The sequence below is a fragment of the Patella vulgata genome, chromosome 5 (assembly GCF_932274485.2).
Source record: "Patella vulgata chromosome 5, xgPatVulg1.2, whole genome shotgun sequence".
NCBI lineage: Eukaryota > Metazoa > Mollusca > Gastropoda > Patellidae > Patella > Patella vulgata.
Window position 1 is genome coordinate 28,922,737 of NC_065883.2, and position 19,937 is coordinate 28,942,673.

General features: G+C 34.1%; 1 protein-coding gene across 1 annotated transcript; it reads right to left on the reverse strand.

The window, feature by feature from the left end:
• On the reverse strand, positions 1 to 18,603 carry LOC126820503 (kynurenine 3-monooxygenase). The gene is made up of 14 exons (XM_050548530.2): positions 18,370 to 18,603; positions 16,959 to 17,028; positions 12,929 to 13,116; positions 11,351 to 11,399; positions 10,395 to 10,482; positions 9,576 to 9,741; positions 8,769 to 8,962; positions 7,183 to 7,240; positions 6,755 to 6,844; positions 6,285 to 6,342; positions 3,827 to 3,909; positions 3,513 to 3,614; positions 2,903 to 2,962; positions 1 to 2,418 (listed from the first exon to the last, which is right to left on the reverse strand). The coding sequence occupies exons 1-14, from the start codon at positions 18,409 to 18,411 to the stop codon at positions 2,257 to 2,259; spliced, it is 1,410 nt and encodes a 469-aa protein (XP_050404487.1). The 5' UTR covers positions 18,412 to 18,603; the 3' UTR covers positions 1 to 2,256.
• Positions 18,604 to 19,937: the final 1,334 nt, after the last annotated feature.

The following is a 19,937-nucleotide window of genomic DNA, read 5'->3' on the forward strand; positions in this document are numbered from 1 at the left end:
CTTTCTAAATCTGAGTTATCTGAGTTTAACTTGAATAGAGATTTTAATTATCTATGCTGCATATATGCATATATCACATTACAGCCGAATCACATTACATATCTTACGTATTTGTCAACATCAAGGTGAACTTGCTCTATTGTCCGATTAGCCTATTCAGACTTGTTACCACGAATTTACTCACCCCACCCTCTCATAGTTATGAATTTATTGTTTCACTTGACTAAAGAAACATTTTGTAGGAATGTATTGCGATATCATTTTCGGTGGAAACTGGCACTATACCTAAAGAATGATTAAACAAATAGCGGAGACGGGGTTTCAGCCGGCTGATTTAAATTATTTCTTTAAATACAGTAAAGCTTGAAATATGTCAGTTTTCACTCTTTAGAATTTTTTGTAAATAAGTTTTTATTGTAGTTTCCGTGGCGTATTCCCAATAGGCGTTAGAAACAAAGATATATACCCTTAATCCCAGTGCCGATAAATGTTGGGTTGTGTGGAACAATATGCTAACAAATCTCAGGTACGATATATATTTGATTCTGGTTGAGAACAGCATGAGAGCAACATGATTGTTTTCATTGGAGATGAGACGCAAATATTCAAAGGGGTCAGACAAACTCTAAACCAACCGCGTTCCCTTCACTGAGTCCCTTCAAAGGAGGCCCTGGAATAACATGCATTTGTATCGTGGTAGATAGATTGATATTATTTATACATAGGTGGGGAGTATTAACGTCTTACCCCAAACAAATTGCAAAAGAAACCATGAAGTTTCTGAGAGCGATATTTTGTAATCAGTGTGTTTTAGTGGTGGGGGAATAAATAATTTCTTTTTAAATTTTTCAAACACAAACTGGTCATAGAGGCGAATTTGACAAAAAACAAAAAATGTATTTGTCACATGTATGGCGACGGCCATTACTTTCAAAATGACTGTCTTAAATTTAAAATAGCATTTTCCGACAAGACCAGCGATAATCTCGTAAGATATGACTTTTACTATGTCTTTTAAATGGTTTTCGACGTCTCTTCAAGGTCACCGTCGAGTGCCGAAGTCGTGAAACGCACCGTCGGGGGATTTGTTGGGGCCTGTCTCCCCCAGAAAATTTCTAGAAATTTCAAGCCGGTCTTGCCAGGCCGCGAATACGGCAACCTAAAAGTGGTCCATTTTAATGAAGACATCTGAACTCCAATCAACAAATCAATCACCCAGGCTGTTGTTGCATTCACATGACACCAGACGTATCACCGATGTTAGTGCGACCCATTTGTGACAATTTCTAGTCCCAAATATTAGCGATTTAGCTCCTTTAAAAGCGAATGCAAGTTAAATATGTTTAATAGCAATTTTATCTAGTGTATCTTTTATTTTGATTTTTCTTATAGAATAAGGCTATAATAGTATGTTCAGCTATACTTTTCGTTTAAAAAATGTATGTTTTATGTCCTATAGACACTTATTCGCTGAAATCTATGACATCCAACAATAACAATAGGGCATATAAATAGATAAGTTGGTAGAGTTACTCGGGACCCAAGATGGCGTCTTTGTACACTTGACGTCATAAATTCCTGGCTTCACAGTTGTCGCAACTTTATCTATACACGGCTTTGCGTCAACCAACCATGCAATGTGAAGTAGATGTCAATATGGTTATGTGTAAAAATATTCAGTTCAATATATTCACGGTGTATGATTTTATTCATACTTCAATTTTAGTGAGTTAATTCTGCAACGTTTTTAGAAAAAATTGCTATTAATTTGGCCAGTACTGTACATTGTTTGTTTCTTTATGTAAATACACGTATCTATATCTGACAGTGAGAAGGGTTTAATATAGGCTATGCCTGTTCCCCAATCCCTGTTCAGATACAAATCTGAATAAAAATATTGCTTATAAAAAAACCCTTTCCCAAATCCAGTCAATCATTCCTGAGACAAGGCATTTCTATAAGAAACATTAGTATCTGTAGGAAAAGTTGACATTATCATGCATAATTGTTGTTCTGTATGAATACCAGTGCATGGAACGAAGAGCATTTACATTCTTGTTGAATCTAGTACTGCTCCATTCTTGGATCTACTGTACAAGGTGTTAATACTGAAAAACTTATTTTCAATTACCTTTGGAAGTCTTAATATATCAAACATTGTTGTGTTGTAAATTTGTGATATTTAACATTTTAGCATTAATAACATCAAATCATTATATTATTGTTTAATAACACTGATTCCCATTATTATTAAAACTATAAAATAAATTTATGGAGAGTTGTCTCTATGTATGAATAAAGCTGAGAAAATCTGTCAGTAACCGTAGTTAAAATGTGGTCTGTTCCCACGCCCTTTACCATTACAACCACACCACCAGTTGCCAATAACAAAAAAATATAACCACAATACTGAATAATCTGAAAGGGAAGTTAAATTCATCATAATCTTTACATTTAGGACATTTTGGTGCCATTTTAGTATATTTTAAAATATATTATACACCAAACCCTATTCTGTCCATAATGCTTCCATAGAAGTTAAAATAAAAATGGAAAGGGGGTGTGGGAGCTAACATCTTGTGGTTATTTTGAGAATAACATTTCATTTCAATGTCTGGACAGTGGTTTTCCACTTTCTCTTCATCTAATTCAATCTGCTAAGGTTTATTTGTGTTCACACCACTGTGTACACAGGTGTACCTTACATTTTCATCACATCTCCAGACTTGGAACACTTTCCTTGTCACCCTAGCAGATGCCGCCTCTGACAATTGAGAACCAGACTTAAAAATCCTGATGGTTCTTCAAGGCCAACGCTGGAATATTCAATTTTCGACCACCGAAGCCCCAATTGAAATTAAGAAGTACAAATAGCATGTTATACATTGTTTGGTGTGCCTACCTTATCTTGTTTAGCTCTTCTTGCCACACATTCATGATACCTTGTTCGAGTAAAGGAAACCTTGATAAAAGAAATTATACTTCAAGATAAATTTGAATTAATATTATTGCGCTCCTATAATATCATTTGTTTTATATGAATAATCATACTCAGATTACAACTTTTGGCCACTATCAGTTAGATAAATCTTTTTATCAGCTCATTCGACAATTCAGAATCTTCAAGATAAAGTTTTTGGCTCGCTTCTTTGCATTTCAATGTGACAGCACATAATTTAGGGCACGATTTAGGGCCATACTTTGTGTTTGTATAGCAATTCTAAAACCACAGTTGTTATCATACAATAAGTCTATCACAAATAATCTATTTTACACAGTAAAACTCAAGCAACTCTTGTCAGAAAGACACTAAAACAATAGGGAAGTCTACCACCAAGTTTGTTTCGAGCATCATTATGTTTAATGATGTTTCCTTTCAAAGGAACTGAAATGTTATATAATGATAATTTATGGATTAACTTGTCTGTGTTTTATTTTCTAGTATTCATTAGATTGATTTATCAAATGCCATCAAATAACTCTTGTATTTTTAGAATTATTCATTAACTCACCATTGTATATAGTGGTATCCAAGAATTGGGGAAGAGTTTTTGTAAAAAATTATCCATTTTTTTCCTTAATAAAAATAATTTGGAATTCACAGCAGATCTCATCTGAAAATAAAAGACAATTACATAAGCTCAAAATCTAATTCAGTAAGACCCAGAGATGGTTAATGTTCTAAAGTGGTGTTGTTCAAATCTTAGGTCTTCCATCTATGAATGGAACACATACTTTCGTTAGTATTCTCTCCCCCCCCCCACCCTTCATTAATTTCTTTTGCCAATACAAGCTTTTACTAATGACCTCAAATGCGAGGACATACCTCAATATAATTGTACATGGCTAAATCACAGATAGCAGTAGCATCTGTATGTCTCTTCTCAGTATAAGCTGGTAAAACTTGGCCTGAAATAAGATAGAAAAAAAAGTGAATGTGGATCTGTAAACATATTGTAGTTTCATATATACTCTTCAAAAAAAGTAGGGGATATTCAGAAACAATAAAAAACTGCGGAAATGCACTGCTTTTTGTCCCCCGCCTTTCGAAGAAAGCAGGGGACTATTAAAATGGGTTCGTCCGTCTGTCTGTCTGTCTGTCCGTCTGTCTGTCCGTCCGTCTGTCTGTCCGTCACACTTTTTGGGACACAATAACTCTCTTCCTAATTGAGCTAGAATGTTCAAACTTGGTGTATGTGTTTATTAGGTCAATGCCTTGATGGAGTTCGAAGATGAGCATTTTCCGCTTAGGGTAAGCAGAGATAAGCAATTTGATTGGTTGATGCTTTGGGACACGATAACTCTCTTCCTAATTGGGCTAGAATGTTCAAACTTGGTGTATGTGTTGATTAGGTCAATGCCTTGATGGAGTTCGAAGATGAGCATTTTCCGCTTAGGGTAAGCAGAGATAAGCAATTTGATTGGTTGATGCTTTGGGACACGATAACTTTTAATTGAGCTAGAATGTTCAAACTTGGTGTATGTGTTTATTAGGTCAATGCCTTGATGGAGTTCGAAGATGAGCATTTTCCGCTTAGGGTAAGCAGAGATAAGCAATTTGATTGGTTGATACTTTGGGGCACGATAACTCTCTTCCTAATTGAGCTAGAATGTTCAAACTTGGTGTATGTGTTGATTAGGTCAATGCCTTGATGGAGTTCGAAGATGAGCATTTTCCGCTTAGGGTAAGCAGAGATAAATAATTTGATTGGTTGATGCTTTGGGACACGATAACTTTAGTTCTAATTAAGTGAGATTGATGAAACTTGGTGTATAGATTTATTATATGAATACCTTAACTAAGTTCGATAATGAACATTTTTTGCTGAGGGTAAGCAGAGTGATAAGCAATTTGATTGGTAGAAACTTTGGAACACAATAACTCTCCTTCTAATTGAGGTAGAATGTTCAAACTTGGCATAGGTGTCTATTAGGTGAATGTTTAAACTTGATGTATATGTAGATGTTCATTAGGTGAATGTCTTGACTGAGTTCAATAATTAACATTTCGAGCTGAAGCTAAGCAGAGCTAATCGATTTCATTTGTCGATGGTTTGGGACAAGATAATCTTGATTCTATCTGATAGAGAGTGATGAAACTTAGTGAAAAAAATAAATGTGCGATTAATTAATATGTGTCATCTATTTATTTTGCAATTTCGGCGGGGGACATCAGCCTCACTGTTGGCTTGTTTTATTAGAGATAACCAGTGTATGTTAATAACAGGCCAATTGCCTACACATGAACATAAACAGTTCATATGAGCGGCTTATCTGATGGCCCCATTTCATTTGCAAAGAGATACACCGTCAAAAGTGAAAATGGACGTTTTTGATTTTTGTCTTAATAATGAGTATTTGCTCCACCAATCCTCAGACATTCAGCAATTCGCCGTGGCATGCTCCTAATTAACTGTCCAATCACGATTTGGGGCAATCTGACCCACTCCTCTTGCAGTGCCACGGCCAATTCTTGTAGTGTTGTCGGTTGACGCTGTCGACGAACACGTCTCCCAATCAAATTAAACATAACACACTAAAGCAAAGATACGCTAAACAGTAAATCTTATGCAAGAACCGATAACAAAACAAACATGGATAGATAAACCAGCAATGAACTCCTCCCATGTGTATGGCGCTATTGCGTGTCGCATGTGCAGCTCAGTGGTTCTGTTGGGGCGATAAGTTCTTCATCTGTGAACATACTCTCAAAGCATGTCAAGTGTCCATGACTATCATATCACAACCTTCATAGGTATTTGCATTTCAATATCCCCTAATTTTTTGAAAGAGTATATATATGTTATTAAACCAGTGTGGAAACCAGCAAGTGTTGGTTAACCATTTATCTTCCATAGTTTACTATGGAACAATGATTAAGCTAATATTTTCGGATATATAGACTTGCTATTCAGTCCAATGTTATCACAAATAAGAGTGGATATTAGTCTACTGATCTCAGCTACAAGAAACAGAATTTATTGGTCAATACCAATATGTTTGTTTATTAGTAATCACATACAACTATTGTCAAATTATTAAAAATTCAAAATATCTGTTAACCATGTAACAATAGGTATTAAACATACAATTTTTGTTTTATAAATAATTATTACAACATGAAATTGTACTGGGTGGGGCTACTTCCACTTAAAGGGACAATTTGAAATGTCCCACATCGAAAGTGATCATCATATACAGGGTAGTTGGTAAAGTAGAGACTATGCAAATATAGCATCACATTTTCTATGTTAAAACATAAGATAAGTAAATGGATAACTCACTAAAATCAAGGTCATATTTATTCATCAATTCATCTAAAACAATACAATCCTCAAATCCCTGAAATAATAAAATCTACATTAACATGTTTAGGACATCAGGACTCGCTGTTAAAAATTTAGGGGTTTGTTAATTTTTTTATGTTGGCCGATTTAGTTAATATTTAACTGTTTTTAATTTAAAATTCTTTTTTTTTTAAATTGTTTAAAAGTAAAAGAAAAAAACTTAAATTATGGCACTACAAGTGAATGACAAAAAAGGTCCTCGGCATGTCAATTTCACAATCTGTCAAGAATTATAAATTGATAATTTACTACTAAAAATGAGTTCAATACTTCTGATGATTGATAATTTACTAGTAAAAAGGAATCAATACTTATTATTGATAATTTACTAGTAAAATAGGAAATATTGTGATTAATAGGAAATTAAACTGATAAAAACAATAAGGACAGAAATTATATGATCTTACAGCATTCATTCCCTGTCCATAAAAAGGCACCATAGCATGAGCTGCATCTCCCATTATTAACCAATTACTACCAATATGGTATGGATAACACTGTAAAATAAATATAACATATACACTAACAGCCTGTCATAATATATTGAAAATATCCTCATGAGAAGCTTTGTGAAGGGAGGCAATAATCGAAGGAGTGACGAAATGTATTCTCACAATAATGTGGACATAGAACAACCGTTGAATGGTAGAATTAATGCTATAAATTATGTTTCATCAATGTTAAAATCTAGAATGCAGCTAACGAAATAAGCCTTATGTTAATTTTGGATGAGTCGATAATCATAAATATATGTATTAGTAATTTTTATCATATTTCACCACTTAACTCTGACCTCTGTGTCTTTAAATTGTAAAAAATATATAATAATTTATACCTTGACAGAGATTAATGATTGAGCTTTAGTTGTTATTAGTGTCTGTTTAATATGGCCCCTGAAAACAGACAGAACTGAAATGAGATTTAACATCCTACTTTTCTTTTCCATTCGGTCTAATGTTAAATTTGAAAAGTGCATTAACTTATTCATCATTTACTGCATAGAGTTATCTAAAACTTAAAAGTTATGTTAGTACCTCCGTGGGACCCATGAAAATCCCATGGGACCCCATACATTACCCATGGGAAGTGCTTGGAGATTTTCCATAAGGCCAAAGGACTAGGATAAGAATAACTTGTTGCACTGGCTTTCAATTTTTTTCCGCCAAAATGGATGATAATTTTTATATAAAAAAATATTCATATTTTTTTCCCGCCAACTGGAACAATTTTATGTCTCGGGTAGGACTATTATAAAACAATTACAGATATATATACAATATACAACAACTTACAAAATCTGTCTTTACATAGCACAGTTTTGATTTACTAAGATCGGATTTTATTTTTGGTGACTTTAGTTTATTTAAACACCGTACTGCACAATATATTTTCAGTATTACACGTCAGATCTCATCCAACGATTGCCAATTTTCTATAAATTTATGTGTTGCGTGCACAATGGGCCTGTTGTAATTTTCAGGTACCATAAATCCCTGATAGAATGATATAAATTTCAATTATATTTGTTAAGAGATGCTTACAATATACCTGTCATTAACTTTTAGAGCATTTTGGCGACGGTAATATGATACAAATGGCGAACTGTTTTCTCGCTCAAGAATCGTCACTATCAACTATCAAAATATTTAATTCTTTTCGAAAAGAACTGTCAGACATTTTGATTACATTACCATTTTTTTTTTAAGATGAAACAAAACATCAAATAATCATCGCTTGGATAAATCATTAGGAGAAAATAACTAATCAACTAATCATTAATCCAAAATCACTGATTAGTATTACTCATTGACGCAATCCAGATTATCTGCCAGTTGATTAATTTATAGTATTCTGCCATTCAATGTAATGGTTAATCCAGGATAGATACGATTAGAATTTTAAGATTATTTTCCGCCAGTTCTTGAAAAGAATTGCCAGTACCGCAAATAATTATTGCCAAAATTGTTGCCAAAATCAAATTTTAATCACCACTTTATCGCAAATTGCGACTTTGGCAACCAACAGCGTTAGCCCTGGACAAAGGTTAAAAAATAGATATCAAGGTGGTGAAATTTTAGCCTAAGCTTGTGATAAACTAGTCTAGTGGGGGAAATATTCTTTTCATAACAGTTTATAAATATATTGAAATGATGTTAACCTTCACAGGTTTAATGAGGTGAATTAAGTAAACTACAGTATATCTAATATACATATGATACGCAAAATAGGGCCTACCATGATTTTACTAGCCTTGGTTCAAAAACTGTACCTAATACAGAGACAAAATCAAAAGTATATTTTTCATTTTTTATTATCTATGTCCATGGAATCCATTTTAAAATGATGGAAGTATTGTGTTATGACAAGACTTTAAAGTCAATTCCATCAAATATATTATCAATAATCAAGATGTTGACTTACTCTCCCAATAAAGGCACTGCATCAGGATAGTTTTCTTTGAAGAATTCAATGATGTCATCTTCTGTCTGCAGTGATTCAAAAACCTTAAACGGCATAAATAATGTTGTTGTGTATGTCTTGTCTTGGTTTGGTAATGCTATCATCATATATTCATTCCTTGGCCAGATATGAAGATAATTTACTTCCATGGCAAACTGAAAGAAGAAAAGAAGTCTCAATTATCAACATATTATGGAATGGGGTTTAATGTCTTGCTACATAATGTTTTGTTCACATGAAATCTAACTATGATAACTGTATATTCTATGGAGTGTAACATTATAACTGTATATTCTATATCTATGGAGTGTATATGGAGTGTAACATATTATGGTAACTGTATATTCTATGGAATCTAACATATTATAATAAGTGTATATTCTATTGTTGCATGTCTTGTACATAAAAAAAAAGAACTTGGCCCAGACAGCACCTAACTGCCAAGGACTCTTTTACAGGTGTAAGTGCTGAGTAGATACCTGATTTAAAGTATCCCACAGATTATTCTCAACCCACAAGATGGAATATTAGGTGAATTTCGACCCAACTTTTTTCCTCAGAAATGCACAAAATTTGTTGTTTTTGATACCTATGGAGTCTTGCTATTTTTCTAAAATATGTGTCATAGTGTAAATCGACTTCAAATGATAAATGCATTTGTTACATACCAATTTAAATGTGTGCACTGTTGGTACATTTTGTTATTTTCAGCAATGTGTCTTATTCAGTCCAAGTCAATCAATATCTTTAACTATAAAGTACACTCACCTCATTGTTAGTAGGCTGTATTGTTAATTCTATGTAACCATGTGGTATGTATTCCTGTTGATAATTCAATCTTGTTGCTCTCATCATCAAATTACGCAGAGATGAAAATGCTCCATCACATCCAATAAACAAATCAGCTGTTTCTGTTTTAATACTCTTATCAGGACTAAACAGTAAATAAAATATACATTACAATGAATGAATGAAATGAGGTTTAACACCCCACTGTTCTGCTCCAACAGGAAATGAAATGAAATGGGGTTTAACGTTCTACTGTTTTGCTCCTAAACTGGGCTAATGGAGACGGGCATACGCCATACAGTGTGCTATGAGGGAAATCTTGCCTGGGCAGCGGCGCTATGGCCTATTCTTAAATCGAATTCCACCTGCCAAGGGATATTTTACGTGCATGCCAATTTGTACACGGGACTCGGTTTTCCATCCCATCTGAATGACTAGACAGCTGTCCTTGTCAGGCCCTCCGTCCTGCATCACTGACAAGGGGAAACCATGCCGGAAAATCTGGATGAACTTTCTCGGCCAATGCAGGGATCGAACACCCGACTTCCAGGCTAGCGAGCCAGCGTCTTACCCACTTAGCCACGTGATCCCCCTGCTCCAACAGGGCTAATGAAGATGAATGTATGCCATGCAGTATGCTATGAGGGAAAGTTTGCCCAGACAGCCCTATCTATATCCCTTTGAAGTTGGCTCCCTAGTTGGCTAGTTGGCCAAAAGTAATACAGACCCTGGGTGTTGCTACTGTAGTATTATTTTTAAAGCAGTAAATAAATATTCAATTATATAATTTTAATTTACCCTTCAAATTCAGCTTGACCACTTTCAAAATTACATCTCACTAATTTATGTTCAAAGACAAATTCAATATTGTCGTGTTTTTCAGCAGCTGAAAAATAATTTATCGTTTATAATGCCAATAATGAAAACTCAGAAAAATGGGGGTGCACCTAGAAAATAAGAAGGTGCAACTAGATAAAAGAGGTGCACATAGAAATGGAGGGATGGGCTCTTGGCAAGACAAGTCTGGGTCCACTTGTGGAAATGAGTTAGGGTAGAAGTGATATTGGCAGTGGGGCCCTGTTGTCCTGATCAGGTTCATTTGTTCTTGGGAACAATACACAGAGAAAAGTGGTTGTAAACAAAGTGGCTGCACCTAAAATATGAAATGGTGCACAGAGAACGGGTGCACCAAGATAAGCAGTGACACCTAAATAAATAGAAAGGGTGCACTTAGAAAAACAGTTACACCAAGAAAAGGGGATGGATACTGAGAAAAAGAATAGTGGGTGTGGCCCTAGAAAAAAGAGATGTTTCATCTTAAAAATAAAATACAGAAGAAGTACTTAAAACAAATATAGTGGTGGTGCCCCATCAAAGCAACAAATAAATTGTGGAAGGCAACATACCCACCCCGCCTTTATCCGGATCTGCACTCATTATATTTTAAACATTTCAATATTCAGTTTTATATTTTTGTCTAGTATTCTTACCATTTAATAAACATTCAATTTATATTTTTGTATAGTATTCTTACAATTTAATAAACATTCAGTTTATATTTTTGTATAGTATTCTTACAATTTAATAAACATTCAGTTTATATTTTTGTATAGTATTCTTACTGTTTAATAAACATTCAGTTTATATTTTTGTATAGTATTCTTACCATTTAATAAACATTCAGTTTATATTTTTGTATAGTACTCCTACCATTCAATAAACATTCAGTTTATATTTTTGTATAGTATTCTTACCATTTAATAAAAGTTCGTTGAGATTTCTTCTGTCAACAGACATTATATACTGTAATAAAGATAGGTTGCCAGGCAACAAAACATACGCCCACAGCAGCTAAATCGTCCGAGCAGTCAACAAGGGTTGTCGCATATTTATTCTTTTGTAGGTAATTAGGGGAATTTAATAGACAATTTCATACAGATGACATTATAATTTTCGTCGTTTGAGGGTTCACAAGGTTCTACAAACTAAAACAAGGGCCATAACTCTGGAAGTAATCTACAGAAATTGTTGAATTTCTACAGGCTTTTTCGTTTTACTAATTCAAATAATGCATATAAATTTCATACAGATCGGATGATAATTTTTGTCGTTCGAATGTTCACAAGGTTCAACAAAGTAAAACAAGGGCCATAACTCTAGAAGTAATTGACGGAAATTGCTAACATTCAATAGGCTTCTTCATTTCACTAATTTAAATGATGCATATAATTTCATACACATTAGGAGATAACTTTTGTCATTCAAGCGTTCACAAGATTCAACAAAGTTAAAAAAAGGGCCATAACTCTAGATGTAATTAACGGAAATTTGCTGAAACTCAATAGGCTTGTTCATTTTACTAATTTAAACGATACATATAAATTTCATACAGATCGGATAATAACATTTGTCATAGAGCATTCACAAGGTACAACAAAGTGAAACAAGGGCCATAACTCACAGCGTAATTAATGGAAATTGCTGAAATTCAATAGGCTTCTTCGTTGCACTAATTTAAATGATGGATATCAATTTCAAACAGATCGGATTATAACTGTTGTCATTAGAGCATTCACAAGATTCAACAAAGTGAAACAAGGTCCATAACTCTAGATCTAATTAACGGAAATTGCTGAAATTCAATAGGCTTCTTTGTTTTACTAATTTAAATGATACATATAAATTTCATACAGATCGGTTGATAACTTTTGTCGTTAAAGCGTTCACAAGGTGCAACAAAGTGAAACAAGGGCCATAACTCCAGAAGAAATAAACGGAAGTTATTGAAATTAAATAGGATTCTTCATCTCACTAATGCAAACAACATATATCAATTTCAAAACAATCATATGATAAATGTAGTCTGTAGAGTGTTCACAAGAAATTGTGGACGACAGACGGACGGGGGCGACGGCAAAATACGACCACATTTCCATGTGGGCGTATAAAAATACTTTAAAATTATACAATATCACTATTCTATTCTGAGAATGGCCTTCTTTCATAAATATTATCAAAATTTTTGTTTATTCTTCTGGCTACCAGTACTTTGGTTAAATGACATCTCTATCACACCACATTCACTTGACTTAGTGTTATATATGCCAATCTTTACCCTGTAATATATATTTTTTTTAACTATGCTTGCACGCATGAACCTTTAGCAACGAGGTTAGACAGACGAACCTACTCCTTGTCACATACAAGTCAGGGATAGAAACCATGTCAACTGACCCAATAATGGACCATATGATCTAAAAAGTACATGTTACACCAATCAGCCTCCTAACTACAAACTAAATGCTTTGTCGAGGAAGCGCCTAATTAAGTACCTGGTCTTTTTCCCCATAAGGTATGGGATGCCGTTTTCCATCTAGATCATGGATCATTCTTGCTCTCATTGGTATACCATTATGTACAACCGTTTCTTCTAAACCAACCATCTTCAACGCTTCCCGCCCTCGACATGATAACGCTAAATTAATACTTCGACCCTTCACATGTTGTTGTGTTCTTATATCTAAAAATACAATTTAAACCAATAAATATTATTTAACTACTGGATGTCTCATAAATTGTTTGTTTAAGTTACATTTTAGTACTTAGTCACATTAAAAACCACAAAAGTTTTATGGAATACAATCAGTGTGGCTTATAACGACAAAAGAATCATTGTTAAAACTTTGGTTCTATTAAATTAGGAAATTTTATTCTATGAAAGTTTTGTGTTTTATTTGATGTTTAGCATTTCAGCTGATCTTTACTTTATATGAAACTAACACCTATAAACTAAATGTAAAAGAAGTAAAACATGGCCTGTTGCTCACAGCGAAATATATGGAAGGGTATCGCTGCCAATATTAAATGCTCTGCTACAATGTCTTTTCCATTGATTATATGTAAAAAGTACTATGTACATGGTCCTAATACCAGTAATGATAAAGTCAAAATACCTCTAAGGCAAGAGTTAAATGTAAAACGTCAAATGTCAAATGACAAATGTTTTTGGGGAAAATGCTTTTTTTGACGTTGACGTGTGTACATTTTACATTTCTCTCAATGTTAAAATACCTGTCTTGATAGAAAAAAATCCAAAATGTTACCTATAATTGCTCTTTTCAAATATGTAAATAATTTTTTGGCACATTCATACTCCCTGAAAAACGATGAAAGTTGGTTGGAACTAAAATCTATTGCCATGATTGTGGAGGGGGCAGGGGGTATTCAATGTTAAAATACAGGTCTTAATCCAAAATTCTTGATACCAAGCTACCTATCACTAAAAGTACGTCCACTGCTGCTTAAAAATATGTAAATAATTTATTGGCACATTCAGATTAGAATACTTTGAAAAACATCGAGTGGTACAAAACACTATTAAAGGGGTATTCAAGTAAAAATACTGGTCTAAATACGAAATTACAGATACCATGTTAGGTATCACTCACTGATTGCTCTTTTCAAATATGTAAATAATTTTTTGCCACATTCATATTTGCATAACTTTACAAAATAAGATTAAAGTTGAAGTGAAGGGGGGGGTAAACTAAACTGAAGATACAGGGCTTAATCAAAGATTCTCTATGTCTATACTAAACCAGCTGCTGCCAGGCAGGATACGCCCACATTTTCGAGAGATGGATAGAGAACAAGCTAACAAGAAAGTGATTTTTCCTACAATCAAGGGCCATAATTCAGGAAATTACAATTTGATATGCGTGAATATCGAAAGGAACCGAGATCTTTGGGTTATAAACATACATTTCAAGTTTCAACAAAATCGGATAAAAATTGTGACCTCTATAGTGTCCACAACCTTGATATACCATATTTTTACGCTATTTGAGAACGAACGGCGGCCATTTTGTCTGTCAATTTCGGGCCGATTTTCACGAAATTCGAACTCAGCCATCCTTAGGGTGTAACGGTGATATTATAATACGTTTTTTAAATCGGATAAAAATTATGACCTCTATAGGGTCAACAAGCTAAAAACGCGATTTTTGGTACAATCAAGGGCCATAATTCAGGAAGTTACGGTCCGATATGCGCGAATATCGAAAGGAACCGAGATCTTTGGATTATCAACTTAGATTTCAAGTTTCAACAAAATCGGATAACAATTGTGACCTCTATAGTGTCCACAACATTGATATACCATATTTTTACGCTATTTGAGATCGAACGGCGGCCATTTTGTCTGTCAATTTCGGGCCGATTTTCACGAAATTCACACTCAGCCATCCTTAGGGTGTAACGGTGATATAATTGAACGTTTTTTTAAATCGGATAAAAATTATGACCTCTATAGGGTCCACAAGCTAAAAACACGATTTTTGGTACAATCAGGGGCCAAAATTCAAGAAGTTACGATCCGATGTGCACGAATATCGAAAGGAACCGAGATCTTTGGATTATCAACTTAGATTTCAAGTTTCAACAAAATTGGATAAAATTGCGACCTCTATAGTGTCCACAACATTGATATACCATATTTTTACGCTATTTGAGAACGAACGGCGGCCATTTTGTCGGTCAATTTCGAGCTGATTTTCACGAAATTCGAATTCAGTCATCCTTAGGGTGTAACGGTGATATATGTGAACGGTTTTTTAAATCGGATAAAAATTATGACCTCTATAGGGTCCACAAGCTAAAAACACGATTTTTGGTACAATCAGGGGCCATAATTCAGGAAGTTACGGTCCGATATGCGCGAATATCGAAAGGAACCGAGATCTTTGGATTATCAACTTAGATTTCAAGTTTCAACAAAATCGGATAAAAATTGTGACCTCTATAGTGTCCACAAGCTAAAAATGTGATTTTTCGTACAAACAGGGGCCATAATCCATGAAGTTTCGATCCGATACATGCCAATATCGAAAGGAACCGAGATCTTTTGGAGATAAACCTACATTTCAAGTTTCGTCAAAATCGGATAAGAATTGTGACCTGTAGAGTGTCCACAAACAAATTGTGGACGGACGAACGTCCGGACGGACAGGGGCGACGGCATAATACGTCCACATAAAAATGTGGGCGTATAAAAATGTATAGTCATTCCTCTCTTTAAATATATTATTTATTTGTTGGGCACAATGCTTATAATATTGTTGGTTATTTTTTTAATGGAACAAAGTTAATTAGGCTGTACTCAACTCTGTTTACAGAAAGACCGTCAAAATACAGGTATTAATACGAAGTTCCAGTTATTGTGTTATAAATTACTGGAAAGTATGTTTATTTGGCTCTTTGAATCTATCAATTATTTCCTTGCCCATTCAGGATAACACATGGTCGTCTATATAGTTTCTTATAGTGCGCCAGCTTGATTTACTGTTATCGTGCGGTGAATATCCTTGTAGTGTGCTGATTTATAGTGTGCCAGCTTTCCGTATATGTTAATAAGTCACGTGATATCCTACATTTGCATTTGAAAGTTGATGCTGTGCGAAAGATACTATCTAGAAAGCGTGAAGGACAAATGAGATGTGGCAGAGCGCAAAGGTAAAATGTAATGTGAGAGATGTAAAATGTAGACACATCAATAAAAGCATTTTCTAACAAAACATTAATTGTCATTTAACACTTAACATTTTACATCTTACATTTAACTCTTGTCTTAGAGGTATTTTGACTTTATAATTATCGGTATTAGGACTTTGTCCATTGTACTTTTTACATATAATCAATGGAAAAGACATTCTAGCAGAGCATTTAATATTGGCAGCGATACCCTTCCATAGAAATAGAATGTTTTACAGCTAAACAGTGACTCTATATAACAAAAGACAATGTCAATGTCAAACAGCTAAACAGTGACTCCATAATAAAATCCAATGTTTCAAATCTAAACAGTGATTCCATAATAAAATACATTGTGTCCCAAGTTTCCTCTCTCCAAGACAGATTTTTATAACCATAACACCAGGTCATCTGGTATTCTACAGAGAGATACCCTGGATTAATGATTAATGATTATAACTAGATAGGGAAGTTTTTGAAATTAACAATTTTTGTTTGCTTTTAACAATGTATTTTTAAATCAGTGTCAAGTCAAGTCATTTGAACAAATATGTTATAACTTTGAACAAATATTGCATTTGTTATGAGTAAAATAATGGTCCAAAGACCTTTAAACTATGATATCTCTATAGGTTATCTAGATAAGAACAGAACAGATGGTTAGTTTCTGTATATAATAGATAATTATTATACAACTGACATGACAAAAAAAAATCATAAATACCAGATATAAAAACCAGAATGTAATGAGCTTGAATGATATGTATGTAGTTGCGCTAATGGGAGAAAATAAATTTGATGTGTGTTACCTGAATCATTAAAATTAATGATTACCTGGTCGTCTTTCATAAACCTTGACATTAAATCCACGTTTAGCTAAATAACAAGCATTCAGTGAACCAACCTAACAAATAAAAAAAAATACTGTAAAAGTTAAACAGTTTTATTGATCAATTTAAAATGTTTTAATTTGATCAAATTTGATGACCAAAACAGCTACACGGTGCACTTTTCAATTTTCATCTGCTTTGATAGGCCCTATTTGTAGACTAGGTCTTCAAAGTGAAAGTATGATATTTCAATGACCAGAGTCTGTCCTTAAAAGCTGTGTTAAAACACATGCATTGCATTCCCTATAGGATGACATTCTCCATTATTCTAACATTATTCATTTTGTTTCAATGCATGTAAATTGAAAAGAAGATTATGGTCCTACGAGACAGGCATATGCCATGCAGCATATGCTATCAGGGAATTTTGCCCGGGCAGTGGTGCCACGGCTCTTGTGAAATGAAATGAAATGAAATGGGGTTTAACGTCCTACTGTTTTGCTCCTAAACTGGGCTAATGAAGACGGGCATATGCCATACAGGTGCTATGAGGGAAATTTTGCCCGGGCAGCGGCGCTACGGCCTACTCTTATATCGAATTCCAACTGCCAAGGGATCTTTTATGTGCATGCCAATTTGTACATGTGTCCTCGGTTTTTCGTCCCATCCGAATGACTAGACTGCTGCAGTCCTTGTCAGGCCCTCCATCCTGCATCACTGACAATGGGAAACCACGCCAGAAAATCTGGATGAACGTTCTTGGCCAATGCAGGGATCGAACACCCGACATCCAGGCTACCGAGCCAGCGTCTTACCCACTTAGCCACGTGATCCCCCGCCTACTCTTGTATCAAATTCCCACTGTCAACTTTGGGTTATTTTACGTGCACACCAATGTGTACACAGGACCTCAATTTTTCATCCCATCCGAATTACTAGACACTATATTATGTTCCTTGTCAACCCTCTATCCTGCACCACTGAAACCACTTGGGGAAACCACTTGGTTAGCAAGACAGTGCCTTACTTACTGAACCTCTGTGACTCCCTATTATGCATGTAACTGGTAAATAAATTCTGGGTCAGTATCCTATTTTATTTTATGATCAGTAGTGGAATACCGCGTTTTATCAGTGAAATAAAAGTGTTATCCCACTGGCTAGCAGTAGTCCATGTTGTTTTTACCTAAAATGATTGTAAAATCATAAAATAAATAGAACATTTGTCGTTTTGTCGTGAATAACATATTTTATTTCATCTCTAAGCAAGAAAACTTCGATGAAATAAAATATGTTATTCACTCTAAAACGACAAATATCCTCTATTTATAGTTAATAAGTTTATTCTGTATGACACAAATTTAAATTAGAGGAAACTAATATTCTTTAGTAATTAAAAATAAAATCACGACTTACCAGTCCAGCTCCGACAATGACAACATTTTTTGTATTCTCCATATTGTAGCAAGTGAGTTTTCACGTCCACTGCCCTCTCTCTATCAATCAACAGTTGGTCAGAACTGTCGGCCTTGTATGAAAGCACAAACCGTGTATCTTCAGTATATATATATATACAATAATACAATAGCTGATCTATTTAGTATGTTTTAAATACTATTATCTTACACTAGTTTCTATTTCCTCAACTCCGTCCCCTACGGAAGACCATTAGGGTCAATCAAATGAAAACAAAAATCAGATTATCTTATACATGTATCATGTTATTACAAGATAACTACCTTGTTATAACTAGATAACTATCTTGTAATTACAAGATACTTCATTAATTTCATGCTCTCCTTAAACCCACAGAACGCTATTCATAATTTTTCGGAAGACCTTTAAATTTTGATTTTTGGCCGTTTTTGTTTTCGTTTGTTTTGACTTTACACAGTTTTTATTGTTTGCAGAATTTACCGAGTTTAGTGATTTTTTCCATTTAACAGAAAATTAAAAACTGTGCAAAGTCAAAACGAACAAAAACAAAAAACATTTTTACGGTTAATATCAACGGCCGTTGATTAGCAGATTTGATTAAAATCTGTTCAAAATCGGAGTTGATTATTATCTTGTCATGTTAATAGAATTAATGCCTAAAGAAAGACATGCAATAAGCAGATTTAGCTCTTGCATAATGTATGTTTAAAGGAGTTAATATTCGGTATTAAAACACGAATTAGAATTCAATATTGATCAGTTTTAATCAATATTGATGTTATTATCTTGCTGTGAAACTATAGGATCCTAATATCCAATATTTAAGACACAGTGTCAGTACACGAGTCGTGTACCCTATATGGTTTTGGGTGTCATTTTGTAATGAACAAATAAAAACATATCCTGCAACACAATGTGGAAAAAATTAGTAAATGGTGATTCACAAACGACAAAATAATTTTAAAAAAAAATTAGAATTCACTAATAAGGCGTAAACGACTGTCGTTCAATTTGAACTGTTCGTGTATTTCACCGAACATAATTGATTAGTCAAAAATTGAATATAAATCCCTTTACATGCATTCGTATTACATTTATATATGCTTTTAGAACAATAGAGGCATACGCCCTTTAATAAGAACCCACTGACGAAGATTTACGTACAATATCACATTTTTGGCCGTTTTGTTTTCGTTCGTTTTAACTTTACACAGTTATATAAGTTTGGGTCGTTTTGGATTAGCCCCGTTTCGTCTATATCCCTTTTAAACAAGCTGCTGCTATCTTTACGTTTCGCTGAACCTCTTTGTGGCGCCTCTATTTAATTCGATTGAATCCAAGCCTGCAAATTATCTATCGTTGCGATCTTGATTTTGATTTCTTTAACAATCACTTTGTGTACATTCAGGCTTGGATTAACAAAACTTTCTGAAAAATGTAAATGGCGTTCCGCGGCTTTAAGGAGAGCATGAAATCAACGAATCATTAATAAATGATATCAATGAGAGCATGAGGTTGATGGGACTATGAAGTTAATGAGAGTTATG